The 22,859-nt window shown below is 39.3% G+C and overlaps 2 protein-coding genes across 28 annotated transcripts in view; one reads left to right on the forward strand and one right to left on the reverse strand.

Moving 5' to 3' along the window:
• The window catches only part of LOC145514739 (uncharacterized), a 240,677-nt gene extending 226,652 nt beyond the window's left edge, over positions 1 to 14,025 (reverse strand). For 5 of the 10 annotated variants that reach the window (XM_081513416.1, XM_081513414.1, XM_081513413.1 and 2 more), the window contains exons 1-2: positions 10,467 to 14,025; positions 9,249 to 9,469 (exon numbers count right to left, since the gene is read on the reverse strand). In XM_081513416.1, the coding sequence (XP_081369542.1) occupies positions 9,433 to 9,469; positions 10,467 to 11,302 (873 nt within the window). In that variant the 5' untranslated portion in view covers positions 11,303 to 14,025 and the 3' untranslated portion in view covers positions 9,249 to 9,432. Of the gene's footprint in view, positions 1 to 1,869; positions 1,975 to 9,248; positions 9,470 to 10,451 lie in introns of all 10 variants that reach the window. The other 5 variants (XM_081513415.1, XM_081513412.1, XM_081513418.1 and 2 more) reach the window with 3 other exon arrangements.
• GPHN (gephyrin) overlaps positions 11,277 to 22,859 on the forward strand; it is a 525,210-nt gene continuing 513,627 nt past the window's right edge. For all 18 annotated transcript variants that reach the window (XM_081513386.1, XM_081513387.1, XM_081513388.1 and 15 more), the window contains exon 1: positions 11,277 to 11,364. Coding sequence is in view for 15 of the 18 variants with exons in the window: in XM_081513368.1 (XP_081369494.1) it covers positions 11,301 to 11,364 (64 nt within the window). In the remaining 3 variants the exon portion in view is untranslated. The remainder of the gene's footprint in view (positions 11,365 to 22,859) is intronic.

The following is a 22,859-nucleotide window of genomic DNA, read 5'->3' on the forward strand; positions in this document are numbered from 1 at the left end:
AAGCCCAGGACTATGTCTTCTTCATCTTTTCATTTTGATCACATAACACAGTACCTGGGATTTGATAGAGCCTCAGATATTGCAAAAGACCACAGAAAGTTAATTGTAAAGTCGCAGGTCTCTTGACACTCTGTGTGTGTCAGTATAATACCACTGGATCATATTGTAGTCCCTGAGATCTTCAGATCTTTTCTTTCATTAAATTGTCATTAATTTCCTATCTCATGTCAGTACAAAGAAAGTTGACTTGTTACAAAACACTTCATGACCTGTAGGAATCCTCATATGGTATAATGAGTAAAGTAAGCTAACCAACTAAAAATCTTCCCTCTCCCAAGGTCAATTTAAATTTTTAAAGGTTGCTTGAAAAGGTGGATTTTTTTGAAATGTATTTTCAGACTGGAAAACTTTTCACAAAATCATAGAATTTGGGCATTAGATGGAACTTGAAATAACTATGGGCTTCCCTGATAACTTGGTTGGTAAAGAATCCACCTGCAATGCAGGAGACCCCAGTTCCATTCCTGGGTCAGGAAGATCTGCTGGAGAAGGGATAGGCTACCTGCTCCAAGTATTCTTGGGCTTCCCTTGTGGCTCAGCTGGTAAAGAATCCACCTGCAATGCGGGAGACCTGGGTTGGGAAGATTCCCTGGAGAAGAGAAAGGCTTCCCACTCTAGTGTTCTGGCCTGGAGAATTCCATGGCCTGCATGGGGTTGCAAAGAATAAAATAAATATAAACCTACATTACTTTTCAGAAGAGGGTACTGAAGTTCAGATGTGTTGAAAGAGTGTCCAAAGGCTTACAGTTAATTGAGGCTATTAACAGTTAAGCTAATTACCAGAGCCTGGTATTATTACTGCCAGTTCACATTCCAACTTAACTCATATCTCTCCTCTCTTGACCACAAAAATAAGAGGCTCTTCAGTCTTTAGACAATTAGTTTCATGTTCTATCAACTGAAAGTGAAAGTCGCTCAGTTCTGTCCGACTCTTTGCAACCCCATGTACTATACAGTCCATGGAATTCTCCAGGCCAGAATAATGGAGTGGGTAGCCTTTCCCTTCTCCAGGGGATCTTCCCAACCCAGGGATTGAACCTAGGTCTCCCACACTGCAGGCGGATTCTTTACGAGCTGAGCCACAAAAGAAGCCCAGATAGCTCAATTGGTAAAGAATCCTCCTGCAATGTAGGAAACCCCGGTTCAACTCCTGGGTCAGGAAGATCCTCTGGAGAAAAGGGTGGGCTACCCACTCCAATACTCTTGGGCTTCCCTCATGGCTCAGCTGGTAAAGAATTCACCTTTACCGTCCATGGGGTCTATAGAGTCCATGGGGTTGCAAAGGGTTGGACATAACTCAGCAACTTTGACTTTCACTTTTTCTATCAACTGAGTTAGCTGAGTATATAATCTACATTCCTTTTCAAGAAAGCCACCTCTCTTCTCATTTGGACCCTCTGTACTTTAGCAGTCCTGAAAGATTTTCCAAGCCAACTGGATTACACAGAGCAATAAGAACAAAAATCAGGAATATAAAATCTGATTAAACCACTGACTACCTTTAATAAGTCATTTAATCTCAAGGTCTTAGATTCCCATTTTAAAAGTTGAATTAAAAGAACACCATTCAAAAAAGGAACACCATTCAAGTATTTTAAAATCATGTTTTTTGTCTGTTTGTTTTTACCATGAAATGAGTTTGGATGAGTATATGACCTTCCCCCCCCCCCTTTTTTTTCTGTTAACCAAAGCATGAAATAAACAATTCACTTGCTAACAGAGATGTATAACTTCTTAAAAAATGAATCATTTGCTGTCTCTAAACTATTGAAATTGTATGTTCATTATAATTAGGCTTATCATGTTTACCTCAAATGCTCCAAATCTTTCAGTTTCTTCAAAACTCAGAACTGAAATGTTATAGCCTTTTTTTCCTACTGTCTTCATGACTTCACACTGGATTTTGACTTTCACCTGTATGGCAGTACAGTGTTATCAATTAGATTGGCTGGCTATGCCTGGGTATCTGCATTTTGATAAGTTCAACATATGTATCTCAGCTTTGTGGGTACAAATTTATTTGGTCAACTTATCCAACAGATCAAAGACTCATTCAAGATACCCAACATCCCAAGAAAAACATTGATAAATCCAGTATTGGTTGTCCATGGTGGCTCAGATGATAAAGAACCTGGCTGCAATGCAGGAGACCCAGGTTTGATCCCTGAGTTGGAAAGATCTCCTGGAGAAGGGAATGGCTACCCACTCCAGTATTCTTGCCTGGAGAATTCCATGGACAGAGAAGCCTGGAGTACTATAGTAGGCTACAGTCCATGGGGTCACAAAGGGTCTGACAAAACGGAGTGACTTTCACTAGTTTAAATTACAAAGAGGGCTATACCTTCCAATATGGTTGAAATATGTCTGTATTTAGGGCATTTCCATCTCAGAATCAAATTGTTAGGGAAACTGAATTAGTAATCAGAAAATATTGATGGCACTGAAACATTAACACTTTTATTTATATTAATAATATTCCAGTTATGCTTCTCAGAGAATAAAACCCCTGATGCTCTTGATTGTACTTAGGAGATATATTTCCACTTTAAGTTCAACTGAGGAAAACTCTATCCCCATCAGCAAAATGTTTAATAACCATAATCTTGGGTAGTACTATTTTTGTGGCTTATCTCATTTCTTTTACCTTGACAATCTAGCTATTCAAAGAATATTTGCTAACATTTCACCCTCAAAAGTTGCCTTTTTGCAGTGACCACAAAGTGATTAGTAATATTTGTATCACACTACTTTCCTAAATGAAATAAGGTCGACAACAGTCTGCAATTTTCATCTTTAGTCCAGAATTGCAGTCACCAAAGAGGGTAAGTGATAGTATGCAACATTTTGCCATACACTATTAGGTCCAGGCAGAAAAATTCAGCTTTAGCATTGTTTGAGTGAACTATGGCCACGTGGGTGGTGTCTCCTTTTATAGACAGAGGCTTCTGCAAGCTGTTACAAGCCAAGGCAAATTTCTAACAGACCCACTGGTACCTTGGGAGGAGCCTGTATTGCTGTCAATTCCAAGTCCCTACTGCTTCATGTGTTCTGTATTTAGTTATCAAATATTAGCAAATGGTAAGAAAACAAGGTTCTGTGTTGAAAAGCGATACTTGCTCTGCACCAAATCAATCCCACACCAGGAGATACACAGGCAGATAAATATGAAATGTAATTATTACATGGTAAAATGAGATTTTTCAGGACAGCTGAAAAATTCATCATTTCTGCTTCATTCACCAATTCATTTATGCTTGCTAACATTTCAAATTCTACTTAAGTTTCATTTTAAGCTAAAATACTGTACAAACATTCCTATCAACCATATTTCCTCCAATTATTACTTAGCTTGGGAGAAAATGAGGTTTCTTAGGTTAACAAAATAATTTTTTGTTGCTTTATAGAGACAAAACTATTTTCCTAGGGCAGTTGGGCTCTGATTACATTGAAACCAATTAATAATAATTTAAGAAATTCATGATACATTTGATTTTTTTTAAAGCTCACTTAAACTCAATCCATGTCGGTGGTTAGCTTTGGGACTACTTCTTCTTTACTTATGTATAATTGTTGTTCAGTCACTAAGTCATATCTGACTCTTTGCTACCCTATGGACTGCAGCATGCCAGTCTTCCCTGTCCTTCACAGACTCCCAGAGTTTGTTCAAACTCTTGTCCATTGAATGAGTGATGCCATCCAACCATCTTATTCTCTGTCACCTCCTCTTCCTGCTCTCAATCTTCCCCAGCATCAGGGTCTTTTCCAATGAGTCGACTCTTCGCATCAGGTGACCAAAGAATTGGAGCTTCAGCTTCAGCACTAGTCCTTCAGGAATATTCAGGACTGATTTCCTTTAGGATTGATTGGTTTGATCTCCTTGTTTGACTCTCAAGAGTCTTCTCCAGCACCACAGTTTGAAAGCATCAATTCTTTGGCACTCAGCCTTCTTTATGGTCCAACTCTCACATCCGTATGTGACCACTGGAAAAACCATAGCTTTGACTATACGGATCTTTGTTGGCAAAATTGTGTCTGCTTTTTAATACGCTGTCTAGGTTTGTTATAGCTTTTCTTTCAAGGAGCAAGCGTCTTTTAATTTCATGGCTGCAGTCATCATCCACAGTGATTTTGAAGCCCAAGAAAAGAAAATCTGTCACTGTTTCCACTTTTCTCCCACCTATTTGCCATGATCTTTACTTTTTGGAATGCTGAGTTTTAAGCCAGCTTTTTCACTCTCCTCTTTCACCTTCATCAAGAGGTTCTTTAATTCCTCTTCACTTTCTGCCATTACAGTGGTATCATCTGCATATCCGAGGTTGTTGATATTTTCCCTGGCAATCTTGATTCCAGCTTGTGCTTCATTCAGCCTGGCATTTTGCATGATGTACTGTGCATAAAAGTTAAATAAGCAGGGTGACAGTATACAGCCTTGACATACTCCCTTCCCAATTTTGAACCAGTCCATTACTACATGTCCAGTTCTAACTGTTGCTTCTTGACCTGCCTACAGGTTTCTCAGGAGACAGATAAGGTGGTTTGGTATTCCTATCTTTTTAAAAAAAATTATTTATTTTAATTGGAGGCTAATTACTTTACAATACTGTAGTGGTTTTGCCAGACACTGACATGAATCAGCCATGGGTGTACATGTGTCCCCCATCCTGAACCCCCCTCCCCCTGCCATCCCTTTGGGTCATCCCAGTGCACCAGCCCTGAGCACCTGTCTCATGCATTGAACCTGGACTGGCGATCTGTTTCACATATGATAATATACATGTTTCAGTGCTAGTCTCTCAAATCATCCCACCCTTGCCCTCCCACAGAGTCCAAAAGACTGTTCTATACATCTCTGTCTCTTTTGCTGTCTTGCACATAGGATTATTGTTACCATCTTTCTAAATTCCATATATATGTGTTAGTATACAAAAGTCTGTCTAGTCAAGGCTATGGTTTTTCCAGTGGTCATATATGGATGTGAGAGTTGGACGGTGAAGAAAGCTGAGTGCCGAAGAATTGATGCTTTTGAACTGTGGTGTTGGAGAAGACTCTTGAGAGTCCCTTGGACTGCAAGGAGATCCAATCAATCCATCCTAAAAGAGATCAATCCTGGGTGTTCACTGGAAGGTCTGATGTTGAAGCTGAAACTCCAATACTTTGGCCACCTCATGCGAAGGGTTGACTCATTGGAAAAGATCCTAATGCTGGGTAGGATTGGGGGAGGGAGGAGAAGGGGACGACAGAGGATGAGATGGTTGGATGGCATCACCGACTCGATGGACATGGGTTTGGGTAGACTCCGGGAGTTGGTGATGGACAGAGAGGCCTGGCGTGCTGCAATTCATGAGGTTGCAAAGAGTCGGACACGACTGAGCGACTGAAGTGAAGTGAAGTGATACTGTACTGGTGTTTTTCTTTCTGGCTTACTTCACTCTGTATAATAGGCTCCAGTTTCATCCACCTCATTACAACTGATTCAAATGTATTCTTTTTAAGTTTTTATCACCAGAAATAATTTTAATCCTAAGCTAATATCTTAGTTTAAGTCCTTTCTGACTAACTACTAACCTATCAAGGCACTAACCTAATGATGGTATCCAGAGCCATCCTCCCTTGAACTTAGTCCTTTCCGTAGAGTTTCAACTGATGTTGACCCTCTGGGTGAGTACACTACTGAGGCCTAACTAATCAGAAAATGCTATTCCTTTTGCCTTAGTGTTTTGGGATGGAGCCATGACTTACACCTGTGGTTTCTAAGACTTTGATCTCAGGACCCCTTTACACTCTTCAAAATTATTGAGGACTCCAAAGAGCTTCTGTTTAAGTAGGTTATACCTACTGATATTTACTATATTAAAATTTTAACATATATGAATATACAGACACATTTCATTATCCATCAGAGTGATGATGTCACTACACATCATGTAACCTCTGGAAAATTCTACTGCATCTAGTGAGAAAGAAAGAGGGGAAAGACACATAATGGCTTACTACTAGTATGAAAATACTTTTGACTTTGTAGACCCTCTGAAAAGGTCTTGGAATCTCCAGGTGTCCCTTGATGTTCTCAACAAGTGCTGATCTAAATTATAACCTACTGAAGCCAACGCATGTCTGAACCTCCTAAGCACATGAGCCAATGCTTTTTAGCTTAAACTACAGTCAGTCACTTGCAAGCAAAAACATTGCCATACATTTGTATTTCCAGTTAGGGACCTCAGAGGAAGAGAGTAAGGTAGGGGAACAGTACAAAGGACTGTGGCACAAAATTATTCATCTAAGCAGCAGAAATATAATGTGAAGCCCAAAGAAGGAAAAGTTCCAATTTATTTTAATAAACATGGCAGACATTGGAAAACACTGTCCTAGTTGTTCCTAAATAAGTGTCATCAAACTCCATGAGAAATTGAGGTTTCTCAGCTTCACTTCACTAAAAGATAACCAGGGCAGCAGAACTAAAATCAAAATGTCAGTTTCATTAGTGTGTGTGGTGTGCTCAGTCGTATCCAACTCTTTGCAGCCCCATGGACTATAGGCCACCAGGCTCCTCTGTCCATGGAACTTTCCAGGCAAGAAAGCTGGAGCGGGTTGCCATTTCTTACTCCAAGGGCTATTCCTGACATACGGATCAAAACAGCATCTTCTGCATTGGCAGGTGGATTCTTTACCACTGTGCCACATAGGACTGAATAATTTTTTCATTCAGTTCAGTTCAGTCCAGTCGCTCAGTCATGTCCGACTCTTTGCGACCCCATGAATCACAGCATGCCAGGCCTCCCTGTCCATCACCAACTCCCAGAGTTTACCCAAACTCATGTCCATCGAGTCGGTGATGCCATCCAGCCATCTCATCCTCTGTCGTCCCCTTCTCCTTCTGCCCCCAATCCTTTAGAAAACTACTTTTGGGGAAAAAGCATTAAGCTATTTAGGGCTAATATTAAAAATTTCCAGTATTCTCTATTCTATAGAGCTGTATTTTCTCTAAAAATGTGTCTAAGTCTCAGCTTTGAAAGAAACTTTGGAACGTTCTTTTCTAATAGGCTGAATTTCTGATTTGTAGGATTACACAGTAATGTAATTTACCACTGCCTGTACTAGACTAATGGAGAAGGCAATGGCACCCCACTCCAGTACTCTTGCCTGGAAAATCTCATGGACAGAGGAGCCTCGTAGGCTACAGTCCATGGGGTCGCTAAAAGTCAGACACGACTGAGCGACTTCACTTTCACTTTTCACTTTCATGCATTGGAGAAGGAAATGGCAACCCACTCCAGTGTTCTTGCCTGGAGAATCCCAGGGACGGCGGAGCCTGGTGGGCTGCCGTCTATGGGGTCACACAGTTGGACACGACTGAAGCGACTTAGCAGCAGCAGCAGTAGTAAATAGTGTCCCCTCAAATTTCACATCTGCACAGAACCTTGGAATGTGACCTGTGTGGAAATAGGGTTTTTGGAGATGTGATTAGTTAAAATGAGGTCATACTAGATTAATATGGGGCCTAAATCCAATGAGTGGTATCCTTATAAGAAGGGCAAATAAAAATACACATAGGGAAGAAGGCCATGCGAAGACAAAGGCAAAGACTGACTGATGCAACTATAAGCCAAGGAATGCCAAGGATTGTAGGCAACCACCGAAAGCTAGAAAGAGGCAAGGAAGAATTCTTCTCTAGAGCCTTTAGAGGGAGCATGGCTTTGCCAACACGTTGATTTTATATTTCTGGTCTCCAGAACCACAAGAGAACAAATTTCTGTTGTTTTAAGGCATTGGGTTTGTGGTACTTAGTTATGGCAGCCCTAGGAACTAATACATTGCCTAATTCAGTCAGTCAAAAATTCATTTGAACTCCACCACACTTCCTTTGGGGAAAATACTATGTTAAAATCAACCAGAGTTTCACCTTACATCCACGCTTTTTTAAAAAATTGTGCTAAAAACACATAACAAAATTTACCATTTTAATAATTTTAAAGTGTACAAATCAGTGGAATTAAATATATTCAAAATGTTGCTTGCACCCATTTGTAATCCACTCAGTTGTGGCTATTTAGACAATCAGGAAAGAGGCAAGAGTAGAATAAGACTTAGCAGAAAAATAATCCATTACCAAATTTGTTCCTGTTGACGTCTAGTGCTAATGAGGAGGAGAGTCTAACCCCAGAAAAGCCACTAAATTTTTGCCTTATTACATTGAAAGTGTGACTAACCAGAGGAAAACTAAAGTCCTAGGAGGGCTAATTGTAAATACACCATTACTAGAAAAACTCAGCTTTTCTTCCTTCAGTAATTCATTTCTACTGATAAACTTTCATAACTTTTATAATGAAAATCATTATGACAGCCAAATATTTACCCATCTTTTCTGTTAGTTCTCATTGTAAACTCTTAATTTTCATTATTAAAATATCAGTAATGGAGAGAATAAATCCTTGGGCATTTCTAATTCTTTAGGTACAAACCTTTAACTTTTTTACTTTCTCTCCTCTCTCACCCCCTGCCTCTATATGTTCCTGAGACATTTATCAAGGTTGGAAATACTACTCTCTTTCTCCTTTCCAGAAAGCCTTCTTTGTTGTAAACTTGATTCCAGGATGAATTCTGAAGAAATGTCACATGGAGTTATGAAGCATGTGCATACCCAATATTCATTCAATAACCAGTGGTAAAAGAAAAAGTCATATTAGACAGTAAGGTCGCTGGACTTTTCCTGTGTAAATTTCGTTGTGTGCATAAATTTTTTTTACAGATTCCTAAATTCAGCAGAGATGAATACACTTGAGGAAAATTGTTGAAAGACAAGCATCTATTATAATTGTCCAGTTTTATTCTAACATTACTTTTCAACAATTTTAGTAGTTTTAACAAACAAACCTCCATGTACTTTAAAAGGCTTAATTCATCTTCACCCTTCCCAATTAAATTTTAATTAATTTCACCATTACTTCTTTTATAGATACAGAAAGTCTCTTGTTTTCTGTTATTTGTGAAACAAAATTGCCAGTTTCTTTCCATGAATAGTAAATAACAGAATACTCTAAATTGAAAGGGTGCTTATTCACCAATTTATTTAAAGGATATAGAAAAAGGCCCCAACTTATTTAAGGTTACAGAATTTATTGTGGGCAGAATTAGAATTTCTCTCTCTAAAAATACAAGACATTTTAAAAGGATTTCAGATTATGGGGTACCTGGAAAATCCCATGGACGGAGGAGCCTGGTAGACTGCAGTTCATGGGGTCTTGAAGAGTCGGACACGACTGAGCAACTTCACTTTCACTTTTCACTTTCATGCATTGGAGAAGGAAATGGCAACCCACTCCAGTGTTCTTGCCTGGAGAATCCCAGGGACTGCAGAGCCTGGTGGGAGGCCGTCTATGGGGTTGCACAGAGTCGGACACGACTGAAGCAACTTAGCAGCAGCAGCAGCAGAGGGAATAAAGATAGAAAGGTAAAGTAACCAACTATTTGCTTATCTTTGTTTGAAATAAAGTAAACATACTTCCCATATATACCTCTCATTTAAACTGGTTCAGAATCCACAAGCTCCCAGGCTCTATGGTGATAGATTATTATAGAAAGTGGGATCATGATCTGGCTTCAATTTTAAATCCTGTCAAAAATACTAGCAATACACATACTCAAAAGTATTTTACTAATTAATTTTATTCTATCTCAATTCCACCCATCATCTCCTATGTACTCCCATTATTTAAAACGAAATATGTAACAATATGAATCTTCAGTTAGAGATTAGTCCACGTTCTAGGTGGCATGATAAAACTCATATAACCATCAAATTGAGATGTTCATTGTGTACAAATGATAATTATACTTTTTTGGGATATTTTGCTTTTAATTTTTTATGCTTCCCAGTTTTACTATAGTTATGAAGAAAAATTATACATACATGGGTGTACATGTTTTATTCAGAAATTGAAAGGGCTAGAGAAGGAACTAAGAAACCGATGTGAAATAGCCACAGGTGATTAATAACACACTTCATGAAAGACACATGCAGATAAGTGTCAACAAAAGCTATTTACATGGTAATTTCACGTCCCACAAATACTGAAATGAAAATTGCCACCACCGGGGTTCTAGTTCCAGTTTTGCGACTGTGGCTCAGGTGGGCGAAACATTCTCTAATCTCATTCTCTAAGACTGGTGTTTTTCAACTAAAAGCAGAGCCTCTAGCGAAGAAGCCTGATGCCACAAAAACATGGGACAGCGGGAGGCGCAGAAGCCTGTTATTTCTCAAGCTGCTCTGCCGCAGGCTCCTACGCTTCGCTAGTGAGAATCCTCCCGTAGGTACAGCCTTGGAGTTGGGAAATCCTCCGGCAGGTCGAGTCGACTAAAACAGCAAGCGGGAAGATGAGGCAGGATAGGATAACTCCTCCCTCGCTCACCGCAGGCTGTCACAGTAGTTGGCGTTCGTGCCACCCACGCAGGTTTCTAAGGCACCTCCAGGCTCCCTGGCGCCTTTTCTCTTCTCCCTCGGGAGAGCTGGCTCGGTAGCCCCAAGAGCCGGCCGGAGTCGCTGACAAACGACGAGGAGCCGGGCTCGGCAGGGGATTGCTTCTGTCTGGGGCTCGGCGGAGCCTGCGTTCGTGTCTCGCGCGCACTCGCTCCGCGTTCTCCTAGCCAATCCGGCGCTACTCGCGCGCCCAGGAGCGTTCCCTGGTCCAGTTTGGGCTGGGCCGGCTCCTTCCCGCTCCCAGCATTTCCCAACCGAGCGCTCACTCCTCCTCTCACTCCTCCCCTCACTCTCCACGAGTTCCACGATTCGCGGTGTAGCTCCGCCCCTGGCCCGAGTCCACCCCCGCAATTTCGGGAGCTTGTGCTTTCCTTTTCCCTCAGTCTCCTGCCGACTAGCTGTGCTGGGTCTCGCGCTCCGCAGAGTGGCACGAGTCTCTGCCGCCTCGCTCCTACGCCTCCGCGCGGTCTCCCTGGGTAGCCACCGCGTCCCCCACCCGCAGCTCTCCGCCTGAGACCCGAAGTCGGGGTCCCGCGCCCTGACTCCGCCCCCCCACACCCCGGCGGACTCGCGCGCTCGGGGCCCGGCCTCTCGCGCAGGCCGCGGAGCGCTCGGCCGCCTCCCCCTCCTTCCCAGCTCGGCTCGCGATCCCCGGGCGCTCTCGCTCCCGCTCTCGCGCTCTCCAAAGCGAGCGCGCTCCCGGCACGCGCGCTCCGGGCTCTGGCTTCTCCCGGCTCCTGTCAGTGCGGTGACTGCGCTGGGAAACATGGCGACCGAGGGAATGATCCTCACTAACCACGACCACCAAATCCGGGTTGGAGTCCTCACAGGTAACCGGGGGAGGAGGTCCAGGACAGCCGCGGCTGCTGTCCCCGGCTTGCCTCAGGCTTGCCTGTGATGACCCTTCTCTGCGGCCTCGGGAGAAGGGAAGGCAGAAGAAGGGGACGGGGGGGGGCGCGGACGTTTTTACAACCGCTGAGAGGTGCTGGGAGGTTGGGGTGTTCCCGCGGGGTCCCCCGGGAGCTGGGGCCGATCCCGTGGGATGTCAGGCCCCAGTGTCTTCGCAGCCGAAGTCCTGGGCCCCTGGGGACCGAGGGGCCGGTGCGGCGGGCGCTGCGGGGCTCCTGGCTGCCGGTGCAGGCGACGGGATCCCGGCTCCGCAATCTGAAGCATGCCGCTCTCGGCTGGCCCGCGCGCTCCCTCGGCTACTGCTTGTCCCAGAGAGGGGGGAATCCCGTTGCCACCCCCTCCCTCTTTTCCCTTCCTCCTACCTGGGCGGCCCCTCGCTGCTCTAGCAGTGCTTTCGCGGGGCACCGGCCACAGATGACATGGGTGTTCTTTAGGCGAAACTCTGCTCGGTCTCAGGCTGCCCCTCGCGAGCCGGGAATCCCCTCTGCCACCCATGGACCATCCTTCATCCCCCCCCCCCACCCCGGGAGGTGGGGATCGGCTTGCACCCGGACCTCGGAAAGTGTTTGCATTCTGCCTTCCCAAGTGGAGGGCCCTCTGCCCGCCTCTTCCTTTTCTTAGAGGGAAGGCTGTAGCCTGCGACTGGGGATCTAGCCTTTCTACTTGAGAGGGAAGTATTCCCCTACTCGGGCTCTTCTGTCCTCCTCCCTTCTGGGACCTCCCCCCACCCTCCCGAGGCTTGTGAGGAGCTCACTTTTCCCGGGTCGCGTTTCCCTCCCTCGCGGAAGCCGTGTGTGCTCTGCATGTCTGATTCCGTTGCGTTGCATTTGGGTAATATCCCTCAGTTCGGCGACAGGCAGTTGCTGCAGGGCATGACTTCCGAGATGAATAGCAAGCCGATTTGTAGGGGTTTCTGCTGGGGTTCTGTAGTTGGTAAGGTTTATGTGTAATTGAGTGCCGAGGTGGGGGCTAAAGAACTATATTTGGAACCTGAGAGCTTAGTTCGGAGGGAAGGAAATCCAAGACTTAACTGATTTTGGAAAAAGAAGCGGTGTAGACGGGAATCCTCGTGTTCTCCCCACCCCTTCCCCCCGCCCCACCACACACACACACACTTCTATTTTTTTTTTCCTTGTCAAATTCTGACAGGTTGAGACGGTGCTCGAGAAGGGACTGAATTGAATGAGACTTGCTTTATTATTATTATTAGGCAGAGAAAAATCTCTGTTGATAAGAATGCAAAGCTTAATTTGGCTGCTGAGTTTTATGAAGAAGACATTCATGGTACCCCTTATTCTCTTTTAAATAACTGGGTCGTCTTTCTCTGATATTGTTTCCAGATGTTAATGGTAATTTATTGAATTTTTCTAATTGAAAGCCCCTGCGATGGAGAAACTAGCCTAAAATCTATTGCAGGGAAGGGAAACCATCCCCCACCCCCTCTATTAGAAGATGCGCTGTTCGCTTCTTTTGGTACTGAAGCTCTTTCTTTATGTGAAGATTCAGTTGTAACTCAGAAATCTTGGAGTTGGCATTGCTGATTTTTAAAGAGTCTTTTTGCGGGGTGTAAAATTGTATACTGTATATAAGCCCTCAACTCGCACTTTAGAATAATAGTGAGAGTAAAGCTTAATAGAAACCAAAGTGTGGTAACTGTCCACGGAAATGAAAGGTCATAAATGTTTTCAAGTTAAACCACAGAGATTTTTAAAAAAACTTTTTTTGTTTATTTAATCTTTCTCTGATAGTTTTATTTAGTGAATCAGCTTACCTGAGTCAAGTGACATGGTAGATAGCTGTTGCACAGAATGCTTTGAAAGGTGCAGCCCTTATCTGTGTCTCTGCAGTCCAATAGGGATGACATTGATATGCAAACAAATAAAGGAACACTGTATGTAATCACTGTGTGAAAATTGTCTAAATAAATTACTTGTGTGATTGAGAGCTAAATGTAAAAGGTATTCCTTACTCAGATGGATTAGGAGCAAATGTGATTACCTGAAGAGAGAATTTGTTATGTTTATCAGTGGTGAGAAGAAACTGACATTTTTAATGGGAGTTGAAAGTCAGTTCAGTGGCAGCCTTATAAATGAATATGTTGCTGAGGGTGAGGCTCTTGAGCAGAATAAAAATGTAATGCAAAGGCCCTGGAATGCCTAGGTAGGATAGGTAGGTGGCACAAGCAGAATGGCAATGAGAGAAGATAACTTTGGCAGTGGAATTAAAGACAACAGATTGTCAAACTATCTCATGAAAATGAGGCACAGTAGTTTAGGGGGAAAAGTCTAGGGTCAGGAATAAGGATATAGCTGAAGGAATGAAAAGGAAGGTGCACATTTGGGAGAAATGGTAGCAGAGGACAATAGGATTTGGTGATAAAATGGATATTTGAAGTCAGAAATAATTCTGAGAGATTTTTACTTAAAATTATTGAAACAAATATTGTCTACTATGATAGAGCCTGGAAACATGGAGAGTAATCAGGAAAGAGCACCAGCTATGTTTGTGAATAGTGGATTTTGCTATGAATAGCTTAATATTTATGATCTTAACATTCCACACACAGTGAAAACCTACAAAAATAAAACCATTTTGCACAATTTTGTCTTGTATAACTTCCAAGTATTGAAATTTTACTATGTAAAATTATTCTTTACTGAACTTAAGCAGATACTATGATTTCATACTTAAGAAAATTAAATTGAGGCCACATTTAAAACCATGCTTCTTGAGTTATAATTTGTGGCTCTCTTAAAGGTGGAGGGCTTGTTTTATAAAATATCCTCTTCATGTTTCATAATAGTGATTTCAAGTAATTTATCTAAGTCTGTTTTAGAGTGGTTTTACATATTTTAGAGGAAATGCACACATTTTACAATATGGTAGTATTTTGGTGAATTGTGTTGTCATTTCTAAAATCTTTAATTGACTTCCCTTGAAAGATAATTTTTATACCACTTTGAAACATTTCATCTCCTAGATGTTTTTGTAATCCTTATCTCAGCTATAAATTTGGTAAATACGGTACACAGCCTATTGAAACTTATCAAATTGATTAACTGTTAAAATTTTGAAAGAATATAGTAGGAAAATATTTAGCAAAGGCATTTCTTTTTTTGTATCACTGTCTTGAATCATTTAGAACTTGGAAATCAGTATGATAATTAATGTAATGTGGATATTTTAGTTACATTATTTTTTTGGTCAGGAAAAAGGGAACATTTACATAGGTTATCATGAAAACACTTTATGTTGAAGATTATTGTCCATCTGCAAAAACAATATCTTTATTAGTAACTTTTTATGTTGATTTGTTAGAAATGAAAGTTATATGATCTTTAGTAATCTAAGATCTAGTTTTTAATATATCGATTTCTAATGTTCTCTATTACTATTTATAATAGACTAAAGACAATGTGATGATGAATAACATGAGGCAAGTAAACAAGTATCTGTTGCTTTGAGACTAGAAATGAGATGTAGGACAGATGTAAGAATTTTTCTTTTTTATTTTTTTTATAACTTCAGTAGTAATTATACTTACAGTCAGTCTTAACAATTATACAGCAGGTTCATTATATCAAATGTGTCACTTTTCACCTTTTTTTCCCCCCTATTTCTGAAGAAGCTGTTTATTAGGGAAGCAGACAACTTCTACCTCTATAAGCTCCATGAAAACATCAGGAAAATAGAGTACATATATGTTTTGATACAGGAATAGATTATGCTCCATTGGCTGTTTAGTATCATATTAGCTAGCCACTGCTGATGTTTGGTATACCAGAGCACTTAGCTAAAGATAATAATCCATTACCTGAATTTTCACTGATAGTGATATGGATGAGAAAAAGAGGCAAATATTTAGAAAAGAGCATTTTAAAATCATGGTTTTGCTCTAATAATATACATTTTATTGCACTAAGTTGTAGATTTGTAATCAGTAAGAGATATTAGACATATATAAGACTAGATAATAGAGATTAGATAAAAGACTAATTGTAAACTAGAAACTAAAATATTAGTTACATTTAGGGAGTATTTCAGTCATTTATGACTAAAATCAATGTATTAAAAAAACAAGTTCTAAGCCAAGGATTTAATAATCATATGACTCTGGAATCGTTCATTCGTTTATTTCATTTCACTTCTCCTCCCTATCTTTATATATTATGTGTGTCATTATTATTTTCTGAAAAGCCCATTTATTGATAAAGATAAGTAAATATATCTTTTGAGAATAAATGCTGTCATTAAGTAAGGCAAATCACTATTGCAAACAAAACCTGTATCCTACAAAATGGAATTTTGTGTACTGTCAAGCATACCAATATTGACCTATATGACTGTTATTAAAAAGAAGCTTATTTCTCAAACTAGGTCATTCCTTCATGAATTTCTGATTGGAAGCAATGTATTAGTGATTAAGAAATCATTACATTAGATTCTGTTGAATACATTTAATACTATTACCTTTGATCAAAGACTTTATTAACTAGTAGTACACAAACTTAGTTAAGAGTTTTAACTATTAAAGATACTTATGACTATTTGACTTTAACTGGGGTATGTGGTAGAGAATCAGCAGCTTGTTATTGGGGAGGAAATGATGAATGAATTTGTTTTTCTCTTACTGGTGATCGATTCCGGGTTAAGGTGAATGGGGTGCTTTTTTGAAATAATGAGTAAAATAAAGTTTATACTTTGAACTTGTAAATAAGACTGAAAAACTAAGCATATTTGGAATTTGAGATGTTAAAATAAGGAAATCCTGAGAAAGAAAATAATGAAACCACAAGGGATATCTTCCTTTACATCTAGGGAGAGAAGAAAAACAGATTATTTAACTTGTTTAAAAGTAATTGGATCTGTTGTTAATATGAATAGTGTGCAACCTTACTTAATTTTTGAGTGACCTCTCAGAAAAGCAAATGTCTAATGAGGTATTGTGATGTAGAGATTCCATCCAGGTGGTTTAATGAGTTTATAAGTGAATTTGTACTTAATCAGTTTAAACTGAGTATGTAGAATTGCTTGAAGATGTAAATTAAACAACTGCAACAACTTTTACAATAGTTTTGCCAGTAAGTATACATTTTGAAAAAACGGAGTTAAATTTACTGTGCTTTAAAAAATATCCTCATTTGAAAAATAAAGGAGCAAGGAATTGTGAAAGGAGCATTACACAATTTGTGCCCTGTTTCTTCAAGTTGGGATACATGACATTGAACACGGATACTGTTAACGATTCTAAGCCTTAGAAACGAAGCTATGGAAACAAACATAATAATTCCTGAAATATCAATTTTACTTAGAATGTAGTATTTAAGCCATTTTAATACTACAATAAGCAGGAGTAAATTAGGCATGAATGTAGAATTTTGAAGGAGCTTTTAGATAAAATTAAACTTCAAAGAAATTTCAAGTGAACCTGTTATATAACTCCAGACCTCATTGTTCTTCTGTTATTGGTGCCTTGGGTAGGAAAAATTAAGGAGCGCGGGGCCATAGTAAGAACTCTGGGAGACTCATTATCTAATGCTAGTCTGGCCAGTGAAGTTCTATAACTCTTTCAACTTTTCTCACTATTAACATGAAGGAGGCTCTTATGGCAATATATGTTCTATCCTTTAGTATCTTGACTAGCTGCAAAGAGAAATATTGGATAGCAGGCTTAGTTTTTTTTTTGGTCTTTATAATCGGAGAAGGCAATGACACCCCACTCCAGTACTCTTGCCTGGAAAATCCCATGAATGGAGGAGCTTGGTAGGCTACAGTCCATGGGGTCGCTAAGAGTCGGACACGACTGAGTGACTTTACTTTCACTTTTCACTTTCATGCATTGGAGAAGGAAATGGCAACCCACTCCAGTGTTCTTGCCTAGAGAATCCCAGGGACAGGGGAGCCCGGTGGGCTGCCGTCTATGGGGTCGCACAGAGTCGGACACCACTGAAGCGACTTAGCAGCAGCAGCAGCAGCATAGTGGGAATCATTATGGGGGAGGGGTAGATTATACATTGAAAATACAAGAGAATAAGAAATGGAAGAAAAGATAAAAAATTTCAGTGATTACAAGCCTAAGGGAAAATATTTAGATTCTTTTTTCATTTAGAAATTTTTGTGGTATCACTCACAAAATTAACAGTGGTTTCAGTTTTACATTTAATTTCAGACTCAGCTCACACTTCATTTCCTCAACAGAATCTTTTCTAGGAATTATTCTCTATGATGATGTCTGTCTTTGTTTTCTTGTAATGTTTATAAATGTTCCTATACCCTATAATGTACATGTGGGAGGCTGCAAGATGTAGTTTAAAGGGGAAAAAAAAAAAGACTTTGGAGTCAGACTTGTATTTCAAACTCTGATTTGCCCTTTATTTTGGGAAGCTCATTTTACCTGTCTGAATTTCAGTTTCCTTCTCCAGAATGAATGTAGTGATGTTTACTTCACAAGGTTGTTAAGAACTGAGATAATGTATGTGAAAATTCTACTATATGTGTCTAACTTGGATTATACAGTCAACTCTTTAACAATGTGGGAGGGGTGAATAGGGATACCATCACTTGCCCCACTTGCCCCACAGTCCACAACTGGGGTTAAACTTTGTAGTCTGTCTTCTCTGATTCTCCCCTATCCAAGGTTCTGTCAATTCAACCAACCTTGGATCATGTAGTACTACAGTACTTACTCAAAAAAAAAAAAAAAAAATCCTAGGTGTAAGTGGACTGGTGCAGTTCAAACTATTCTTTTTCAAGTGTTAATTGTGTACTCAATAATCTTCTTTCCTCTGCATATGCTATTTTGGTGCAATTTGCTAATAGCTTCATGTATAAACATCTTATTTAAAGTAGATTTTACAGTTTTTGAAACAGGTGATTGTGTTCTTCACTTCTTTGCCCTTTTGTTATAGGATCTATTAATGAAGTATTTCATTAATATTAATGAAGTATCAGTGATGTTAAAAAAGAAAAACTGGGTGGTGTGACACTTAGTAGTTTAGGAAACAGTAGTTCAGCAACGTTTAGATAAACAAGAACTTCACTATTATTACTAAAAGGAGAATTCAGGGTAAGTGGAGTGGGGTTTAGTATTTTTCCATACATTTATTACTGTTGACAGGATGATATCAGTGATGTGTATTTGAGATATTTCATACTATCAAATTTAATATATTATTTATATATTTTCTTTTTATTTTTTCTTATGTGTTTATATATTTTCTGATTTTTATATAATTAAGTTGATGAGCATAATCTGTGTAAGAGTTATTTTAGAGTAGTTTTTTAAACTGTTATTTTAAAAAATTAAAAATTGAAATTATAGGTAAAAGATTCTGAAAATGCTGTTATTTTGAAAGTTAATTCTGATAGGCAAAAAAGCATAAAATAGGAGTCAAAAGTTCTACATCTTTTACCACTTTCAAGACAACTTAACTGCATTTTACCTTAGTTTCCTTAGCTTTGAACAGGAGAAATTATGCTTACCTTATCTAGTTACTGTGAGGGAGACAGAAAACAATGTATTCAATACTCAGTACCTGCTATGTGCTTGGCTCTGTGCTAAAGTGAGGGATACCACAATGAGGAAGATAGACACGGTCATCCTCTTGGAGATTATATTTTAGTACCAACACGAACACACTCCTTAGTCAAGTTAGAGTCTGACAAATCATGCTTCATTTAGGTTGCATTTTGAGTAATAAAGTACTTCTGTATTTTATTTGATGTGGCTAAGTATAAGCACCAAAACTGTTTCACATTAAATCATTTTTGATACAAATTTTTAAACCGTTATACATTTTTGCTTTCTAAGATAGAAAATATTGAACATAATTTAATTATCTTATTTAATCAGATTTAAGTAATTATAGCTAACATCTGTCGAGTTTATATATATACATACATATTTATATGGCATAAATATGTCCTGCTTGTGCTTAGCATTTGGCACATGTTATTTAATCTTTATAGCCTTTATAAGGAAATATATTATTCCTTTTTATTGTGCCTGAGAAATAGAGATCAGGTAACTTGCTCAAGGTCACACCTGCGGCCCTGCCGGGATTCAAGCACAATCCCAACTGTACTCTGAGCAATGATGTTTCTGTATTCTATTCCGAATACCTTTTATTGTGGTGTGTGGTACTATAGTTCTCTATAGCGTTTTCTTTTCTGCTGTGACTTTACACACTTGCCCCCTTCCCTACTTCTAGTTTCTCATCTATTATAAATGCCTTTTTGTGGCAGTCAGTGGTAGACTATGGACCATAACTAACCAGTACAATGTTTCATTAGGCCCATACTGTGTCTTTACAAAAAAGCATCTTTCTAACATTACAAAAGACATTTTATATTAACCTGTATTTTTAGTTTTTTAAGATCAGCAATACTGTAACCTCTTCCCATAGGACAGTTGCTGCTAAGTCACTTCAGTCGTGTCCGACTCTGTGCAACCCCATAGGTGGCAGCCCATCAGGCTCCACCGTCCCTGGGATTCTCCAGTCAAGAACACTGGAGTGGGTTGCCATTTCCTTCTCCAGTGCATGAAAGTGAAAAGTGAAAGTGAAATCGCTCAGTCGTGTCCGACTCTTAGCGACCCCATGGACTGCAGCCTACGAGGCTCCTCCGTCCATGGGATTTTCCAGGCAAGAGTACTGGAGTGGGGTGCCATTACCTTAGTTGGTTAGAATAGCTGTCCTCTTGAGATAGGGCATGTATTCTCTAGTTTCCCACAATTCCCACTTAACCTGTTATCTGCCTTGCCTGGTAGGTATTAGAGTTTGTGATCTTTACTCGTATGTATTCTGTACCTTCCTCTTTTTTCATCATAGTTCAGACAACTTTTCATGTTAGTGGAAATAATAATACAGGGTTAATTGAGAGTTACCAAGTGTGAAATAATTTTCTAGAGCCTGCCATAGAACCTATTAATTTATTTAATCCTCATCATAGTATCAATATCTCCATTTTTCATTAGAAGAAATTGTAGCAGAGAGAGATTAAGTAATTTGCTCAAATTACTGTAATGAGAGGCCACGCTGAGAAAAGGCCAAACTGAGTTGAACTGTTCCTAGAGCTGTTCCTAGGGCTTCCCTGGCAGCTCGGACAGTAAAGAATCTGCCTGCAGTGCAGGAGATCTGGGTTCAATCCCTGGATCAGGAAGATCTCTGGGGAAGTGAGTGGCTACCCACTGTAGTATTCTTGCCTGGGAAACTCCGTGGACAGAGGAACCTAGCGGACTGTAGTCCATGGGGTTACAAAGAGTCAGACATGACTGAGTGACTAAGCACGCACACACAGGCTGTTCCTAGAGTAAAGCTGTTAACCACTACAGTATACTCCTTGGCATTTAATAGTTCATAGAGATGCACATCTTTCTTTTTAATGTTTGTTATATATCATCATAGGTTACACTATATTTAATCAATCCTCAATTGATGAATTTCTAATTTTTCTAATTTTTCATGTGTCAAATGCTGTAGATGATAACATGGTACATTTATTATTGCATATTTGTGAGCTTTTTTTAAATGTAAGATTAATTACTGTAAATAGAATTTTGGGGTAAACAGTATCTGCTTTTAAAAATATTGATAAAAATTACACCCTTTTTGGAAGACAAGTTTGTACTAATTGTAATATTCTCATCTTCATTTGGTTTTATCTTTTTAATCTTTTTGAGTTCTTTTGAGATACAACTCTTTCTTGAATTATATACATGTAGTAGGAATCCCCAGTTGTTCAGCAGTCAAGAATCTGCCTGCAATGCAGGAGACACAGGAGATGAGGGTTTAATGTCTGGGTTGGGAAGATCTCCTGAGGGAGGAAATGTCAACCCACTCCAGTATTCTTGCCCGGAAAAATCCCATGGACAAAGGAGCAAAGGGGCCATGGGGGCTACAGAAAGTGGGGGATGGGGGTGGGAGTTTGGGGGTGTCACAAAGAGTCAGATAGAACTGAGCGACTAAGCATAGCACAGCACATGCATGTAACAGTAAGATCTTGCTAGTTTTTGCAACAGTTCTTTTATATTGCTTTATTTAAAGTTTTGTTCAGTTATGAGTCTTTAGTTTTCTTTTTCTACCAATGATCCCTTCCAGTGTTTCCTAAGTTCTGTTCTAGTAACACTGGGAAATGTTATAATAGGTATGATATTAAGAGTTTTTAATGTGGTTAAATAAATTTGGAAAGTGCTGTATACTATATCCCTCCTTATGGAGGTTAACAGTATACTAGAGCATATTAAAGATGTGAGTAATACTGCAGTTGTGGAGCCTGTTGAACGTTATTTAGTCTAGTGTTGCCAAAACTTTTTGAAGATGGAATGCTGTTTCAAGACAAAGCAGAATTCTGTTTAACACTTCTTTGGGAAATAATGGTCTTTGTCCTGAAAATGATCTTTTGGAAGTCTGTCTAATGCCTTTATATTGTTAATATTTTAGCTTTTTGCTGTAGAAATAGTGGTTTCCAATAGTAATCGCTACTATGAAAATTAATTCTTTTTTTCTGGATTTGCCTTTAAAAGGTGTGTATGTGTGTATTTCCCAGTTATCATCTCTGACGTTTTTCTTCTTCTTTCGACATTAAAAGATTGGCTGAATGTATTATTTTATTCAGAAAATCTATGATAGCAACAGCCATTCTTGATTCTGTTACTACTGTATGGGGAAAGAATATTGGAATAAGTTCTATTTTGGATTTTTCCAGTGAGCATTTGGTATCATTATCTGTAAATGTAAAGATGAAGAGATGCTTTCTAAAATCTTCTTCAGCTCTAAAATCTTAATAATCTCAATCTCAGGAACATACCTCATGTTTACCATACTCTCACTGCTAGTAGTCACGTAATCTACAGTCTGTTACTGACAACAAAATTATTGATTTGAAATGCCTTCCTTGCTTCAAACAGGAAAACTGCTGGAAAAAGACACTGACATTCATACCAACTGTAAATGGAAATAACATCTGTTACTTCCATTGCAAAGTATATGCAATTTTATTTCATTCACTGTCACATGAGTGACACAGAGAGTTCACATTGCAAAACGCTTAAGATTTAGTATACAAATTATATACATGTAAGCATAATAACTGATTCACACAGTCAAGCCTAGAAGGGTAATAGTGGTTAAGAGGTTTTGAAGTATTACCTTTTTCCTTTTAAATTTAAATTGTAGTGATATGCCAGAGACCTGGAAAGCATAAATTAGCAATCACAAATATTATGATTATTTTGCTGTTAAATATTTAAAATGAAGCTATTGTAAAAATAAGACATATAGCTTCAATGAACAGTATTGTGCTTTAGGTTCATGCCTGTGTTTATACCTGAGTTAAGTGAAGTTTTTAGAATTACTTCTGTAAGCTTCAAATTTCTCATCCCATGAAATGAGGAATAATCCATTGCTTGCCTAAGAGG

This window comes from Giraffa tippelskirchi, chromosome 7 (genome assembly GCF_054371585.1).
Source record: "Giraffa tippelskirchi isolate mGirTip1 chromosome 7, T2T-mGirTip1v1.2.pri, whole genome shotgun sequence".
Taxonomy (NCBI): Eukaryota; Metazoa; Chordata; class Mammalia; order Artiodactyla; family Giraffidae; genus Giraffa; species Giraffa tippelskirchi.